The 17,385-nt window shown below is 39.0% G+C and overlaps 2 protein-coding genes across 2 annotated transcripts in view; one reads left to right on the forward strand and one right to left on the reverse strand.

Annotated features, from left to right (window-relative positions):
• Window positions 1–14,845: 14,845 nt before the first annotated feature.
• LOC146488522 (uncharacterized protein F54H12.2-like) lies at window positions 14,846–15,427 on the reverse strand. Its single transcript, XM_085115951.1, has one exon. The coding sequence runs from the start codon at window positions 15,425–15,427 to the stop codon at window positions 14,846–14,848; it is 582 nt and encodes a 193-aa protein (XP_084972077.1).
• A 413-nt stretch (window positions 15,428–15,840) lies between these two features.
• LOC146488523 (TNF receptor-associated factor 4-like) overlaps window positions 15,841–17,385 on the forward strand; it is a 3,658-nt gene continuing 2,113 nt past the window's right edge. Inside the window, exons 1-2 of the mRNA XM_085115960.1 lie at window positions 15,841–16,031; window positions 17,236–17,385. The exon at window positions 17,236–17,385 is cut by the window's right edge and continues 321 nt beyond it. Coding sequence (XP_084972086.1) covers window positions 15,895–16,031; window positions 17,236–17,385 — 287 coding nt within the window. The 5' untranslated portion in view covers window positions 15,841–15,894. The remainder of the gene's footprint in view (window positions 16,032–17,235) is intronic.

The raw sequence follows: 17,385 nt of genomic DNA on the forward strand, positions 1-17,385 counted from the left end.
AGAGTCAGCAAAGAAGTGTTCAAATGTAAAATCTTACCAAGTGCTGTACGCCGTTGTTTTAGCAGTCAATAGACAAAAAGTGAAGCAAGTCAAAGCAATAGAATGATTATACCATTTCCGATATTCTTGGATTGGAAGTCAAAGAGGACTCAATCACAATGGATGTCTGCGTACTACCAAAGATGGAGCAAAGGGTCTCATGAAGCAAAACTGTCAGCGATACTTGTCACACATTGAAGCACAAGTAGAAGGAGTTAACTGTCAGTGATCAAGTTAATTGTAAACCACCTTACCGACTATTTTCATTTTTGAAGCCAGCAACCGAAAATGGCCTTCAAGATTCTTTCCAAGAACATCACTTGTGCAGAGACCAATCCTGAAGAAAAGTATCCTGTTATTAAAGATCCAACACTTGTTAGAGACAGGCAGCTGGCCTGTTTACGTCTTCTCCAGTGCCTTCTATCACAGGATCAAACAGAATTAGAAATAAAGAAATATTCATTGATGGAAGACCGATTCAATAGCCTTTTAAGGAAAAGGATTGGATTAACTGTTCACCCACCTTGCCAATGAACTGCGTTACACTCAAAGTTTAAAAATCTTCAGCTCCATTACTTAAACATAAGGGATTATTCTTCAGTTCAATCATTCTAAATGTGGAGCATGCGACAACAAGGTGAGTAGACGTTCAAATGAAACTGAATAAAACAGACTGCGTTACTCCGCCATGTTAATATTTGATAACATTGAAGGCTGTGCGCGGTTGTGGGATATGGCATTAACATTTCTCTCTCTAGTCCCCCGAGTTATGTCACCAGATCACCTGGATATTATTTAATGCATGTTAAAGCACTTTTTTCTCACACCCCACTATTAGGGATTCTCCAATCAAAGTGCTAAATGATGTCCTGAGGGTCTCCGTTGTAACAAAAGTTAACTGTGTCATACATAAGCAAGTCTTTCATGTAATTAACAGGTTCAGATTGAAGATCCTGTTTGTCTTTTGTGGAGCCTGACCTTAATTTAAATCAACAGCCAATGTTGTAGGTTAAGTGCAATCGTCTTGCCCACACTTGCAGCTGAAGACACAAATTTAGCAGCACTTAGGACCTAATATGAAAGAAGTGCAACTTCCTTAAAAGTTACTGTAAAGAATCTTTACTCTGAAGTCTTTAAAAATTAGCCACATACTCTTTGATACATACATATGCTTGTGGGCTTGTGTTCTATCTAATGCTACTATTACTAACTGTCATGAACAGTTTATCGTATTTGTTACGTAATACTTAGTCATGCGCTCATTGTTTTGTTTGTACAGAACTGCTGTGATTTCGACTTGATTTACCGGTTTTATGCCAAAATTACTTGTACAGATATCTCAGCTGCTTTTCCAGCAGGTGGCTACAGATATGACAGTTTTCGTTAACTTTCCTTGAGATATTCATTTTTTTTCAGCATTTCCCATTGAATTTCAGATCAATTAGTACACGGATGACAAGGGTCATTGGTAAACGTTTGTCAGACAAAATCATTTTTTCTCCCTCCCCTTCGTGTCTGTATATGGTATTATTTGTTCAGCTCAGTTAGCCCCATTCTCTCTCAAATCTCTAAAGACCGCACAATGACTGCGCTTTGAATTTGGCACACTGAGCTCAGAGCAAATTCATCAGATCTAGCTTTTTTGTTTTGCATCCTGAAGCAAAGTTTTCCTGAGGACATCATTAAGTCTAGTGATGCGAAAGTCCTACAAGAAGCAGGTTCTGCCTTGTCTAATATCTTTCCTGAGTTATTTTTTATATTTTTTCGTTTGAGAGCTAACCAGGTAAGCTTACCCGGGCTCAAACTGACATGTTCAGATATTTAGAGCTTTCCTTCAGGTGATAACCGCCTTTGGCCATAGAAAGTAAATGTTAGGGATGATTTCTAGTTTGGCAGGCTGAAATTGAGGGGAATGTTTGGTCCGGCCAAAGACTTAGTATTTATTCTTGTTGAAAATGGCGCTAAAACCTTTCCCTTCAAAATGTTTCAACGTTCGGGACTTCAAGAAAAATGGCGTGGAAAAGCAAGACTTGACAAGGATTTTCTCTTCAAAAAGAGCGACCTTGAAAAGCTATTGGGTTCGTTTTCGCCCTTATAACTGTAACAATATTAGGCTAGTGATCAATTACTCCTGAAGTGGCATTTTACCTGCTCAGAAGTGTCATCAACAATTTCCAGATGTTCGATCGCTGTGATTCGCATTGCAGGATGAATGGAAAAATCAATTTAAACGCTGCCTTGCTCTGATTAAGCTAATTCTGTTGTAGAAAGCTAGACTTAGAGCTAAAATACCGGATTTTGGGTGAGATTTAAGATGCATTGGCGAAGTTAATAATTACCAAATGTCACACTTGTTTTGTCAGATCACACATTATGTTTCATTTGATGCAGATGTCAATGTCGTGTCTAATTCCAAAGAAAAGCTCCTCTTTTCTTTTCTAACTATTCTCTGACCTTACTTTCTTGTGATGAACTGTAAGTGAAGTCTTCTTAATGACTTGCATATTCCTTCAGCGTAGAAAGTCTTAAAATGTGTTTAATTTCTGTAGCCACCTTCTGGAAAATCAGCTCAGATATATTTTTTTATTACATGCCAACAGACATCCATGTGGAGGCTGTGTTCCCTCAAATAATGCTTTAGAGTGAATAATGCTTTACTTGATGCATGACAAAGCGTGCTGAACGATCAACAAGTTCCTCACCTTCGATGAGGTCTCCACCTGCACTGAAGAGAAACAAACTCCATGGCAAAGAAATGGTAGTCAGTGGGATCTCTGAAACTCCAGTCACCCTTGTAAAACTGCTAGACAAGCTAAACGACATTGACAGCAGAATGGAGGATCATTTCGGAGGCTTACAAACAGAGATGGCATGTTTAAGATGCAAACTCAAAGCAGATATCAAAGGTGTTAAAAGAACAATAAAGGAAGTAGAGAAATTGCTGGAAGCGGCGTGGGATGCCATTAGTGATATCCAAGAGGAATTGAAAGCCAGAGTTGATTTAAGAAAAAACTTCTAACGAGTTTAGATAGTCAGAAAGCTGAAATACAACAACTTACAAGAAAGCAGTTGTAACGACCACTGCCCCAAAATCAAAGATCTAAAAGCAAAGTTGGCAGAGGAATAAGAGAAAGTGATTGCCCTTGAAACATATTCAAGATGAGAGAATCCTCCATTTACGAACATTCCCAACAAACCCGATGAGAATTACATTGATACTAGTTACAAAATAATTGAAACCGAACTGAACATCAATACAGACAACACGCAATTCCTAGCTGTCCATAGAATGGGAAAAGCTCAATCAGCATTCAGAAACGATGCCAAGGCCTCCCCACTGCCAGGAATTGTTCGATTTCTACTTAGAGAAGATAGAGATAAGGTACTAATTGCAAACGACAAACTGAAGTATTCAAAAAATTATGAGGATGAGTATATCACACAAGACTATGCAAGACCAATTCAGGTGGAAAGAAATACTCTCATCAAAGCAATGTTTAAGGCCAATGAGAGAGATTTGAATGCCAAAGAGGTAAACAGAAATCTTATGGTGAACAATGCAGTTTTTCATGTGGGCAATATCCCTCCCGAGTTTAAATCTCCTTGATCAAGTTGTATATGTTGGATGTACACAACCTTTTCAGTCTTGCTTCAAATATAGCAAATAGGAACGCGTGCCTTTTGCTGTGTAACTAATTTCAAAGATTTATATTAAGTTTTTACGTTATCCCCTATGGATATGTACTTCCCAACCCAGGATGAATGTGCATTTTCACGTTCTGTTTACGTACGTATTTTATTTTGGCTCCTTCAAATGCATTTTTCTGGTTATGTCCAAAAATAATGCTTTCAATGAAGTAACCATTGATGTAATTAGGTAGTTAAAATTGATTTGTAAGTTAATGTGTATTTTAAGGAAGTTAGCATATAAGTTATTGTAAGTAAACATGGTATTGAAGGTCTGTCTTGATTAATTAATAATTAATTAATTGTGTTAGCTTTATGTAATAAATTACTTGTATATACTTTCTGACACATGTATTCTACAAAGACGAGATTAGGTTAGCCACAATAAACAAGTTCAATCGACTTTACAAGTACGTTCTTTCACGAGTTTATTACATGGAACTCAATGTGGGGCAGTGAATCGTGACTTTAACCTATCGATACGGCAGAGAAGGAAATTTGACGACTTTGGGTGACTCGCAGGGCAAACAAAGGTGTCATATCATAACGAGTCTGAAACGATTTTGCAGTGAAATGGAGTGATGCAACTACATGCTGATAGGTAGTCATCTCCACATGCATGTTCAATAAGCAGTCTTTCTTGAGCAGCCATCTTGGTCGTGTTCATGTCATTCTCCCAATCTAAAACATAACATTTCTGGTGACAAGGAATCTCAGTTATGGCAAGTTTAGATTAACGACTACTCGGAAAAGCTCAAGCAATATCATCCTGGGGAATTAAGTCAAAGCTGATTCATCTACGTCACATCGACGTCTAGTCATGTTGATTTCTGTTATCTGTTATTGTGTGGAAAAATCTACGATATTCCTGGCTTCACCACCATCCCCTTCTTCAAAGTCCTACGCTGACTTCAAAACCATTTTAAACAGTCAACACTTCTGTACAATCGGAAAACACAAGCATTTCCGAATTCGTAGCTCAACTTCAGCATCTTGCAACCATGTGCAACTTCAGTGATCACTTGAACAAAAACTTTAAGACAGATTTGTTTGTGATCTTCCTAGTTCACCCATACAGAAGCTGTTGCTTACCGAAGATGCCACTTTTGAAAGAGCTCTACAAATTGCTCAAGGTTTACAGTGATGGTCAAGTTAACGTTTGACTGGTTTCTTCAAAATCCAGAATTGCACACATTTTTAAGAGACAAACAATTCCTTGATTGGAGTTGTTAGGAGCCTTGATTTTATCCCATCTCGTGAACAAGCTTAGGTCCATTGGCACCAAATTTCTTACCGTTTTATGGACAGATCCTATGACTGCTTTTTGCTGGATTAAAAACGATTTAGTGTGGAAACAGTATGTGGGTAAGCAAGTTGACAAGATTCGCCGTTGATCTGCCAAATAATCGTGGAGACATTCTCCTGGAGAACTTAACCCTGCCGACCTTCCTTCTCGTGGATTAAGTGCTAAAGAACTTTCTGCCACTAGCACTTGGTGGAATGGCCAAAATTTCCTGTATAATCCCAACAATCAATGGCCTGAAACATTGCAACCAGCGCAAACTGAGGAAGAACAAACCAGAAATTATGCAATCATTGGTTAACGCCTCAGCCGACAACTTAATCCACCAAAGAATTGACAAAATATTTGACATTAAGCGTTACAACAACATTGGGAAATTTAGTTGATTAACAGCTTATGTGATCCGATGGTCACCTCTCTCAAGAACAGAGCGCAAGGAAAGAGCCAGGGAGAGTTAAATGAAATGAGAGCGGCTGAATTAAAGAATGCTGAAATTTTATGGGTTCAGTCAATAGAAGTAATTACGACTGTGAAAATCCCCACGCTTTTACGTCTGTCTGTCTTAAAAAAATGTAATAAGTGTCGCAGTCTTGCTCAGCCTGTCTCGTGTTTCTTTCAATTTTTTGGTTATGTATTTCAACTATTCCTATATTCCTAATGAGGAAGAAGATGAAATCCAAGAAGACATGGACGCCAAGCCAGAAATCGCCGCTATGCTGGTTCATAGATCTCTTTGCCACTATTCCAGTTCCCTATACCTTAACCTTTACCAGAAGCACTTTTCGTACATTAATGATATGAAGACGTATTCTAAATCCTACTGCTGCTCGCGACGTGGAAAGTTTTGGAAACATGTGGGCAAGCTACATTGTCACGAACAAGCCTATGAAGGAAAGGTACACTACACCTTCCCTGGCGGGGCGTACAAGACACCACCCACCATTTTCAAGTTGCTGGAAGATGAAGTCTTCACTATTCCTACAAAACTCAAGAACTTTCCATACAGTGCCACCTTCGATTTTGAATGCACGTTTAGCTCCCACACCAATCTCAACAATACAGCGAAGCTCAATTGGGACGCCAAACATATACCGTTGAGTGTCAGTGTATGTTCAAACGTGCCTGAATACGATCAACCCAAGTGCTTCGTGTCTGATGGGGATCCAACACAACTTGTAAAAGAGATGGTGGACTACCTAGTGGATATAAGTAACGCAAGTTATTGCTTGTTGAAGGAAGAGTTTCTATTTCTGTTTGGAGCAATTTACGAAAAGCTGGAACTGCAACAAATAGGTCCCAGACCGATTAAAGAGAACACCACTGATCTGAGCGCTCAAGAAGATAATGCTACATAGCCATGTTTAAGTATCATGTCGCGTTACCTCTTCTTCTATCTACGGTTAGCCTTATATTGCTGAATATCTTGTTTCTATAAGCAGTATAATTAACTTTGTTCTTTATGCTCGTTATTTGTTTCTTTCACCAAAGATAAGTAGAATAAAATTATATGAAATTAGACAAAAAGACGGTTAAAATAAATCTTAGAAGTAAAAATGTATCAAGACTCATTTGGAATTATCTATTCTAGTATACTATAATGTATAATAATTCTTTGGATATGTCAGATTATACTGTATTTATTTATTATAAAGTACAGAAGTAATGAACACGTAAAAGTTTATATGTATTTTGTAGTAAATTGTGCTTAATGCGCCTAATGTAACCGTAAGCATTCCAGGTGTAAAGTTGTGAACTGTTGTAATTGTAACAGTAACAGTAGTGTAAGTACTTGTAACATTGTAACATAACGCATAATAAAAATTAAAAGAAAAAAAAACAAAAGGAGATAGTGGAGATAAAGGAGAAGATCTGATGGAAACAAATGAAAAAGAAGAATCTGAGACAGAGGAGGATCTTGCTTTCCTTCATGATGAGGTGGAAGAGCAAGGTCGTTCTTTTTTATCAAGCTTCAGATCAAGAACGTGAGGACCAGAGTGACAATGATGATCAAGAGTATATGATAAACAAGAAGTAAACAGCTTGGAACCTAAGAAGGAAAAAGATCATCCTTTAAAAAAACTCCAAGACAGACTTGAAGAATACTTGAAAGAGCTTCCAGTTCTTGGCTTCAATTCCGGAAAGTACGACTTAAATGTTGTTAAAGAATTTCTCTTTCCAGTCCTGGTCGAGAATGAAGTTCAGTTCGCCATTAAACAGAACATCAACTTCATGTGCCTCAAAACGGAACACTTTCGCTTTCTTGATATCATCAACTTCCTGGCTCCGGGGTTCAGCTATGATAAGTTTCTAAAAGCGTACGAGTGTCCTCAAACCAAAGGCTTCTTCCAATATGAATGGATGGGCTCGCTCTACAAGTTAAATCAAACGTATCTTCCTCCTCGCGAAGCTTTTTACTCTACTTTAAACAATCAAAACATCTCTGAGGAAGACTACAAGTACTAGCTACAAGTATGGTCTGATAACAACATGTAGACATTTAAAGATTTCCTTATCTGGTACAACAACCTGGACGTCCAACCGTTTTGCGATGCGCTCGAGAAGATGTGTGCCTTTTGGAAAGATAAGAACATTGACATGTTGAGACAAGGTATTTCTATTCCCGGCGATACTTTAGCATACCTCTTCACAACTCTGGAACCTGGCATTTTCTTCTCCTTGTTTGACGAAAAAAACAAAGATTTGTATATGCTCTTCAAGAAAAACATGGTAGGAGGCCCCAGCATCATAGCGGAGCTCTCGCGCACGCCGCAGGCGCGCGCAGCGGAGCCCCATAGCTAAGAGAATTTGGTAACCCGTGAATGCGAGAGATTTTGGTTTGGATATGACGTCATTTCTGTCCATCCGACCGTCCGTACGCAATCCCACATTGCTAATGCGCCTGTGTTTGTTTGGCGGGAAGTTGCATGGCGAGATAGTTTGCCAAGATGCGTTTATAACAGAAATGCTAAAGAACAAAAAACACAGAGACAATTTATACGTATTTGTTGGATATGTTGACAAACGTGGAAAGAAGAGAAAGAGAGAGAAAAAGAAAAAAAAAAGCGGAGATGATCAAGCAAAGTTGAACGTGGAAGAGAGCGACGGATAGCAAGTTAGAGCAGGCCGACCGGAAAAGAAAAGTAAGCTTAAGTTTAAAGAAGCCTCACATTTGCCTATATCACCCGTTCGTGATCAGTTATGGTAACTTTTAGAACTCTAAAATAGCTTTACATAGACACTTTAATCACTTTCGATACCAGCAATATTCGAGAAGTTAATTTTGAAAAATTTGTTTCGTGGCCGTGTGTTTTTTTGTTCGCAGCGCACGGCCCTTAAGCTTATAACTGTGTTTGTAAACAAACACAAGTTTCAAAGCTCATAAATAATTCTACCAAACACGAAAGAGTACGTTTCGGTATTCTCCTTTTCTTAAACTTAGAGACTAGAATTATTACTAATTAAGAGCAGAATTGACACAGTTTTTAATATCCAATAACTTTTCGCCAGGAGCTTACTTGCTCTCGCAAAAAATACCATGTTTACGTGATTACGACGGCCGTTTCAACAGATCATTTGTAAACCAAAAAGGTTTCTTCCCGGAAAAAAATCGATAACTTTCTTTTATGTTACATGTTTCAAGCTTTACACAGATAGTTTAATCGTTTATTAAATTCTCGATACCATCGATATTCGTGTAGAAATTAATTCTTGAACATTTTGTTTCGTGGCTGTGTTTTTTTCATTCGCACCTTTCGGCATTCATGTGTTTGTAAACACACATAAGTTTAAAAGCTCTGAAACAATTCTACCAAACACCAAAGACTATTTTCCCGTATTCTCCATTTGTTAACGTTTATTTAGAGACTAGAATTATTACTATAGGACCAGAATTGACACAGCTTTGGATTTCCAAACATTTTTCCCCGGGAGCTAACTTGCTCTCGCAGAAAATGTCATGTTTACGTGATTCTGACGGCCGTTTACAGATCATTTGTAAACGAAAATGCTTTCTTCCAGGCAACAATCCATATTTTTATTTATGTTATGTGTTTAAAGCTTTACGCAGATGCTTTTACCGTTTATTAAATTCTCGATACCATCGATATTCGTTTAGAAATTAATTTTTGTACAATATTGTTTCGTGGCCGTGTTTTTTTCATTCACACCACACGGCTCTCATGCGTTTGTAAACAGACACAAGTTTAAAAGCTCTGAAATAATTCTACCATACACCAAAGACTATTTTCCCGTATTTTCCATTTGGTTGACGAGACTAGAATTATTACTATAGGAGCAGAATTGACACAGTTTTGAATTTCCACTCATCATTCCCCCGGGCCAGTAACTTGCTCTTACACAAAAAATATTATCATGACGTGTAATTTGACGGTTGTTTAAAAATCATTTGTAAACGAAAATTCTTTCTTCCAGTACATGTATTTCCTTAGATTGGTTCTCGCAACCCTTAAACAGAGATCTCGACTCGTCTTGAAGAGATGGGGAAAACCACCTGAGAAAATCCGAGCTCTCACTGAAGTGAATCGAGAAATTTTAGCTATCTGGCCGACAAAAAGATAGACGGAACTCGTACAAAGTAATTGTTCTCAGAAACATCAGATCTAGAGCCACTTGAAAAACCGTTTAGTTTCATAAAAGATCCAGAGTTCTTGCAAGCAACAAGGCACTAGATGCGTTTGTCAAAACACTGAGGAAAGATCGTGAAATTGCTTGCGTAGTAAACAAAGAAACACTCACCCGAGAAATCGTTGAAAAGCATTTCCAGTCTTTCAGCTCGGCCAAGCTGACACAACAAATCCTTCGCAGCTTCAAAATACTGCTTGGCTTTAGCTTTTGGTGCTAGAAATTTGTAGAAAATCTTGCCGGAGTGATTGGCGCACAAGACGAGTACTCAATTTTTTACTGAGCTTGATGCAAAACACTCTCGATTTCATTCAAACTTGAACAAAGCTGCCACTTTCATTCATGCCGGTCCGCGCGCGGGAAAATGTTACAAGTTTCTTTTTTCTTTTGACAAATAAAGTTCAGCTTTTCTGCTATAAATCTGTGCTTTGTCACCAATGTGTTGAATAATAAAACAATTATCCTGCTCAATCTTGCGGAATATCGCCTGATTTTAGCCAACTCGGCCGACGGCCTCGTCGGCTAAGTATCAGGCGATCCTTGTTCCGCGTGATTTCGCAGGATAATTGCTAATTGTAAGAAGAAGTAGCGAGTTGAAAGCACTTGCATGGTCGCCATGACTGATTTCAGTTTCTCAACTGAACAAATGTCAATCCTATCCAAGTTTTTAGCTTTGACACAAATAATCCGGCTTTTGCTGATTCCTGTAAGAAACACGAAAACTAACGTTTAGGAATTCCCTTTCTAGCTGCAGCACTTGATTTTCATGTATTTGTGGTACAAACAACCCGGCTTAAACAGTCGAACTCCAAAGAACTTGAAAGAAATCGTTGTTTTTGGACACAAAATTAAGAAACCAACGGAATGTAGAACTGGCGTGTTCAGCCAGCCTCCATTGTAACAAATCAGCATTCAAAAAAAATTTGCCCTCTGCATTGCATTGTTATTGCCTGGGCAGTTTGCTGCATATGCACTAAAAATATAACTGCAGAAAGGATGAGGAACTGGTAAGGTTATTACATTCATACACTAAGCAGATTTTTATAAATGGTATGAAAAAAATTGGAGCTCCGCTTTTAGGCTTGGCTAAATATATACATGTATATTATTCCATCGATACCACTAAGCAGGAAAGACTACGATTAGAGAAAAAGAAATGGAAAATCAAGGAAAAGAACCCAAAACATGCTAAAAGATTGTGGGATATGATTCTAATGCACTCTATTTATGGGCGATTATGCAAGACATGCCCACGGGATCGTTCACAAGAAGAAGAGAGGAAACTGGGTTGAAAAGAGAAAGCTCTGGCAAGATGGCAACAGAATGCTTAGAGTGGGAGGCACAAAATCGAATTCACATTCGACACCAGATGAACGATACGGAGAAGCGTACTGGTGAGAGACGAATTCCCGACGGATTTCATAGTCCTTCCCAAACAGCCTTCCAGTTCCATGGCTGTTGGTGGCACGGTCACAACTGCCATTTAATGCAGGGGATAGAAATGAAGGAGAAACGAAAAAAAAAACAACAACAACAATGACTGAGTTGCTGAAGGAGACCAAAGATATTTCCAAGTACATTCTGGAAAAGGGATGTCAACTTGTGGAAATGTGGGAGTGTTAGTGGCGCCGGATGAAAAGAACCAACCCCGAAGTACAGCAATTTCTGTCCACCACGTTTCAGCGTCCTCTCGACCATCACAAGACCCTAACTAGAGATCAAATTCTAAGAGCAGTCTGTGACGAGTCTCTCTTCAGTGTTGTGGAGTGCGATATTCGAGTGCCTGACCATCTAAGACCCAAGTTCTCAGAAATGTGTCCAATCTTCAAAAACATAGACATATCTCGAGAAGATATTGGACTTTACATGCAGGCCTTTGATGAGTAACAGAAGATCATGTCGCGACCAAGACAAAGTCTGATCGGACGTTTTTCTGGTGAGAAGATCTTGTTAACACCACTCCTTAAATGGTACCTAAATCACGGATTGGAGGTAAGTCACATCTACCAGGTGGTGAAATATTCACCCATTCCCTGTTTCCAAGCCTTTGGGGAAGCTGTCTCTGATGCCAGACGAGCTGGAAGTGTTGACGCAAACAAAGCCATCATCGCAGATACAATGAAATTGGTAAGTTGATATTTTATTAAGGGAAACTGGGGTCGAAATATGTTTTGATGTATAGAAAACTGATATCAATCTTGCCTTTTCTTAGGTGCGCAAATCAAGCTATAGAAAGACAATTTCGGACCAGGAGCGCCATCGAGAAGTCAAGTTTTGTGCAGAAACAAAAGCAAATCGACTGATCAACATGCCCTTCTTCAGACAGATTGATCAGATAGAAGAGAATACCTATGAAGTTCAATCTTGTAAGAAAACCGTGAAGTTAAATTTACGTATCCAAATCGGTTTTTTTGTTTACCAGTACGCTAAGTTAAGAATGCTTCAGTTTTATTTTGATTTTTTGGATAAGTATTTAGAAAGAAGTGATTTTCAATATTGCGAGATGGATACAGAGAGTGCATATCTTGCAATTTCTGGGGATAGCATAGAGTCTTTCGTCAAACCAGAACTCAAACAAGAATTTATAAAAGATAAACCAAACTGGTTCCCAAGAACCAACACCAACACCCCAGAGCATAAAGCTTACGACAAGAGAATACCCGGTCTTTTTAACGAAAAATGGTCAGGGGAGGGCATTATCTGGTTAAGCAGCAAGACCTACTATTGCTTTGGTGCCTATGATAAATTCAGCTGTAAAGGAGTCAACAAGAAAACAAACGAAATCAACGAACAAAAGTATCTTCATGTTCTGTTAGCCAAACAAAACAGTGGAGGACTGAACAAAGGTTTTCGGGTTATTAATAACAGCATGTTTACATACGAGCAAGTTCGAGATGGCTTTTCTTATTTTTACCCGAAAAGGAGAGTCTTGGAAGATGGGCTAACTACCCTTCCATTAGCCATTTAAGTATTGTAAATGCAGTTATAGTTTCTCGCTTGTAAATAATCACCACATTGTACGTGGAGTTTCATTTCTCAAAGATTGTAGTTGTAAAAAGTTTTAAATAAACACAGTTGGCTGAATTTAAACATGGCTCGTTTTCTGTCTACCCACGCGAGATCTCCACGTGCGCTTCCTGGGAAAACACAACGCTAAACTGTGGCACTTTTGGCTGTCGTTTCGTGTTAAATTAGTGATAAATTCAGTTTTGCAAACAGTTTTGTTCAGTTGTAATCCAACTTTCACAGAGAACATGGTGCGTAGGAAATGTAAACATTGCCCCATTCCTGGCTGTGGCTCGAAATTTTTAGCTCGATTAACAGATCATTTAACTCGCGTACACGAGTTAACTGAGTTAGAATGCAAGTATTGGCTACAATTTGCGAAACTACAAAACACCAATGTGGTTCGCGTATATGACAAAGAGACTGAACCTGAAACGATTTTTTTTATAAATGAGAGTGCATGCAGTTCAGTTAGTCAGTTGTAAGCATGGATCCTAGATAGAACAACCCTTCCCTGCTCTTCTTGCAGGACCGACCTGTTGTGGAAAAAGTCCATTTGTAAAACGTTTACTAGAAACAGGAGAAGACATGATTCATGGGGCACCTAAAAACATCATTTGGTGTCATGGCATTTACCAACCTGCTTATGAGATGCAAAGGAATATTCCAAACATCTCGTTTGTGGAAGGCGTCCCTGGTGATTTAGAATCCATGATAAACCCCACCATTCAGAATTTAGTGGTCATCGACGATTTGATGCACGAATTGAGTAACGACCAGAGAATAACCAGTTTGTTTACTAAAGGCTGTCATCATCGAAACCTAAGTGTTTTCTTCAATGTTTTGCAAAACATTTTTCACTGTGGAAAAGAGCTGAGAGATGAGTTTGAATTGTCATTACTTGGTACTGTTCAAGTCTTCGAGAGATAGCAGTCAAGTCAATCATTTAGCCAAGCAAATGTTTCCCGGCCATACCAAGTACATGCAAGAAGCGTTTCAAGACGCAACAAAACGGCCTTATGGTTATTTATTATGCGATCTTAAACCGGAATATCTGGCGATTTCATGGGAAGACACAATGCGCCTATGTAAAAAAGGTGTAAAAAGCGTGAACCAAATCAAATTTCTTCAGTTGAGGATGGCACAGCGACTGAGAAAGAGCCACGATTTTCTGAAGCTCCTGGTAAAGTGTACACCCGCTAAACGTAAAGCCATTTTGAAAGCAGCCGATGATGCTTTAGTGAGAACCATTTGTGAGTGTTTTTAACATTCTCAAAGGAACAGTGCCTGTCAGTAAGCCAGCAAAGAAAAAGCTTTTAGCTCACAAGAAATCTTTGATCGCTTTAGCCGAAAAAAGTACACCGCTCCACAAGAAAAAGAAACTTTTGGTTCAACACAGAAATTTTTTAAGTGTGTTGTTACCGCCCGTGCCTCGAGTGCTAAGTTCGATTCTTACCTAAAATGAATCATACAAAGCCTATGATTCTCGTTCCCAAGAACACACTGGAATGATTACAGCAACGCCAGCAGATTTTAACACCACCCGTGACACAAACTCTGAGAACCTTAGACAGGGAAATGGGTGACATTTTATCCAGCAAGGAATTAGATGATGAAGCAAAGGCGAAGCTTTATAATCAAGTGTTGCAGTGCTATTTGACATACAGTATTATGATCAGCGAAAGGGGAAACCTCTTCACGTCAAGCTGACAACCGTCAAACCCACAGAAACCCCCAAACCAGAGGAGTCTGAAGGGTAGACTCCTTGAAACACACCTCTGGTATATTTATCCTTTCTCAAAATGAGCGTCAGCTGAACGGTGTCCATGTTAGCTAGTTTGTGTAATCGTACAGAATGTTTCGGTTTGCATCGATTTCAGTCATGTTTTGAAATTCTGTGTAGATGATGAGGTTGACTGTATTGGCGAGTGGCTGAGAAAAATGAAGTTCTACTCGCAGGTTACCTTGTTTTATAAGCTCAAAATGTTCTCCCGGGCAGTGATCTGGTGTCAAATCAAATGCAAATAAGGTGTATCCTTGACCGTAATCGCTTCTTGTCACCTGATTGCCCGTATCCTGGGAAAGCTTTCCAATACCGGAGAAAAGGCTTTGAAAGCCGCCTATGAAATTCTGACCACCAGCCTCGTCAAATGTCAGAAGCAGAGGTTTTCAAGGGATTTGCTCTCCATCAACGTAAACTCCTACTTGGGTTAAGTTGTGGTGCTTGAGGTCGAAGGGATTGGTACCATAACACCTGTTGTAAGCTTCTGTATCCACTAATTCCAATACTATACGCTTGGGAATTTGACCCAAGAAGATGCTATCCGGGGTGAAAGTAGGAAACCCTCTAGGAATAGAGAGAACTTTGCACTCGATTCGACGAATCGGATACTTGGCGGTTGCTTGTCTCAATGCAGCCCCATGCCCTAGACTGATGGTGGGTGCTACCTTCACTTTTCTTACATATAGGATGGCCTGCGTAATAATCACCTTAAACTGAGGATTAACAGCAGACGAGACCAGACAGAAATCATTCTTGGTTCTGTTGAGCCTGATTCTTAGATTAACTCCATTCAGTAATAACCGTTCTTGGAAGAAAAGATCGCTGTGTATTGGACCCATCATATCCACCGTGTTGCTGTTCTTTGTAAAAGCATAGGGAGCTTTCAACCCTAGCTTTGCCTCAGCATACTCAGACACTGGATTGATGGCATCCATCTTGCCTGGGGTATCTTTGTAAAACAACGACATTGACAATTGACTTGTCTTGGCTTCTTTTCCATAACTCAGGAGCGTTTCAAGCATGGCACAGCAGTGCTCGAAATTAAAAAAATATCCAGGTTGTCCCTATTTCAAAAGCCGGGCAACCAAACCCGTCGATTTGGTTGCCCGTTAGAAAAAAAAATTTTGCATCAACACAATAACTACAAATCATCGTGCCGTCTGGTGTGAACTGCAACCAAGGTCGCTTGTATGGCGCGCCATCTGTAGCAAAATTACTTTCCAAAGGAAACATCATAACTAGACGTAACAAGTCATGACATGTAATACGAGCTATGTAATGTGAGCAATGAACATGAAATTACAAACTCGTCATGCATAAACCAGCATGTAATTGAATACTCGTCATACTCCCGTTACCATGGTTTTCAATTGCTCCTATTCGTTTCCATGGCGTCAAAATACCGCTGGTGAACCACTGGCGTCGTTTATCGCACATGCTCAGTAAAGTCGATCGCATCGCCTCTCGCACAAGCCATTGTCGCAGGAAGAGTCCTTGGAATCGAAAAATGTCTGGATTTGAGCGAGAGCTTTTCCTTGAACCCGTTGACGACAATTTTATTTGCAGTATTTGGTAAGCATTTGTTTATTTGCTGGCAGACAAGTTTAGTTAGCATATTTGCGCAGGGATTTTGTGCCAATGTTCATGGTCGGTTACAAGACTTGTACCACGCATACGTCTGCAACACGTGCTATGTTCTAGTCGTAAGAGGGTCTAAACTCTTTAGACGCTTTCGAGTTATAAAAAGTATAAGCTTAGTTACGTTTAAGTGTGTTTAATTATGTTGGAGTTTTCTTTTTCGCCGTTTGGTTTCGTAAGGACATATTGCAAAAAGTTGGACTGGACTGGACTGGACTAGTAAAACTTGGATTTAAAAAACATGGATAGTAAAACGTTGGTTTATAAAATGGAAACAAAACTCAACTTATTCAGAAAAAAAGCTAACTCAGAGATTTTATTTTAAAATGCCCACCATTCCACAATTTGTATCTTGATTCGTGCTTCTTCCCATTCTGAAGTCAGAAAGGGGGCTTGCCTGTCTTAGTCAATCATCTTGTTTAGGTTTTAATTTTTGCAGACAAAATTTACTGTCACTACATTTTCCATCTGCAACACACAATCAATCAGTCGATATTTATTTGCCCATAAAGATATTTTGTATGTTTACAATAATACAGTCTATTTGTAATTATTCCTTGTGGAGCAGGAGCTCTCAAGAAACCCTTGGTTTGTCAACTAACACCAAATGAAATGGTGAATGTGATTCATTACTAGGAAGGCTTGATTATCTATGTCCCTTGTCTGTAACAGCTTTTCCTGTTGTGTGACCATCATTTGATTTGGTTTCCACATCAAATTCGTCCAGGAAAACATTTAACCACATGTTTCCTAAGTATTGTTTGCGTATTAAAAAGAGATGTAACATGCTTATTAAGATAACTCCTTAACCTTTTTTTTTTCTTTGTGATTGATAAACATTTGAGAGTTTACCGCTGTCATTAATATTGCCAATTTTAAAACTTTGACTTCCAAACCAGAAAAGTTGGGGTTGCTTTCTCAAAAATTTACCAGGTCAGACCCATTTACTACTTCCAAGGTAATTTTTGACATTCATTGGAATTAAATCATTAGCTCACTTAGTCCATTCATTGTTTTATTTTATTATTATTTTTTAATCATATGGGGTATATTTTTCCAATTTGTCTGGTATGTTAATTTTCACAAACGCACATTACACTGCAACCAATATCATTTGTTTTCATTTTTTATATTTCAGCTATGCGGTATTCAACAAACCAGTGACTTGTGAGTCTGGTCACACTTTTTGCAGATCATGTATTGCCCAGTGGAGGTCAACACACACCACCTGCCCTGTTGACCGTCAGCAGTTTGCCAGGCCCCTGATAAGAAATCTTGCTGTGGAGGG

Source organism: Pavona decussata, unplaced genomic scaffold, assembly GCF_977016875.1.
Source record: "Pavona decussata unplaced genomic scaffold, jaPavDecu1.1 SCAFFOLD_9, whole genome shotgun sequence".
Lineage (NCBI taxonomy): Eukaryota > Metazoa > Cnidaria > Anthozoa > Scleractinia > Agariciidae > Pavona > Pavona decussata.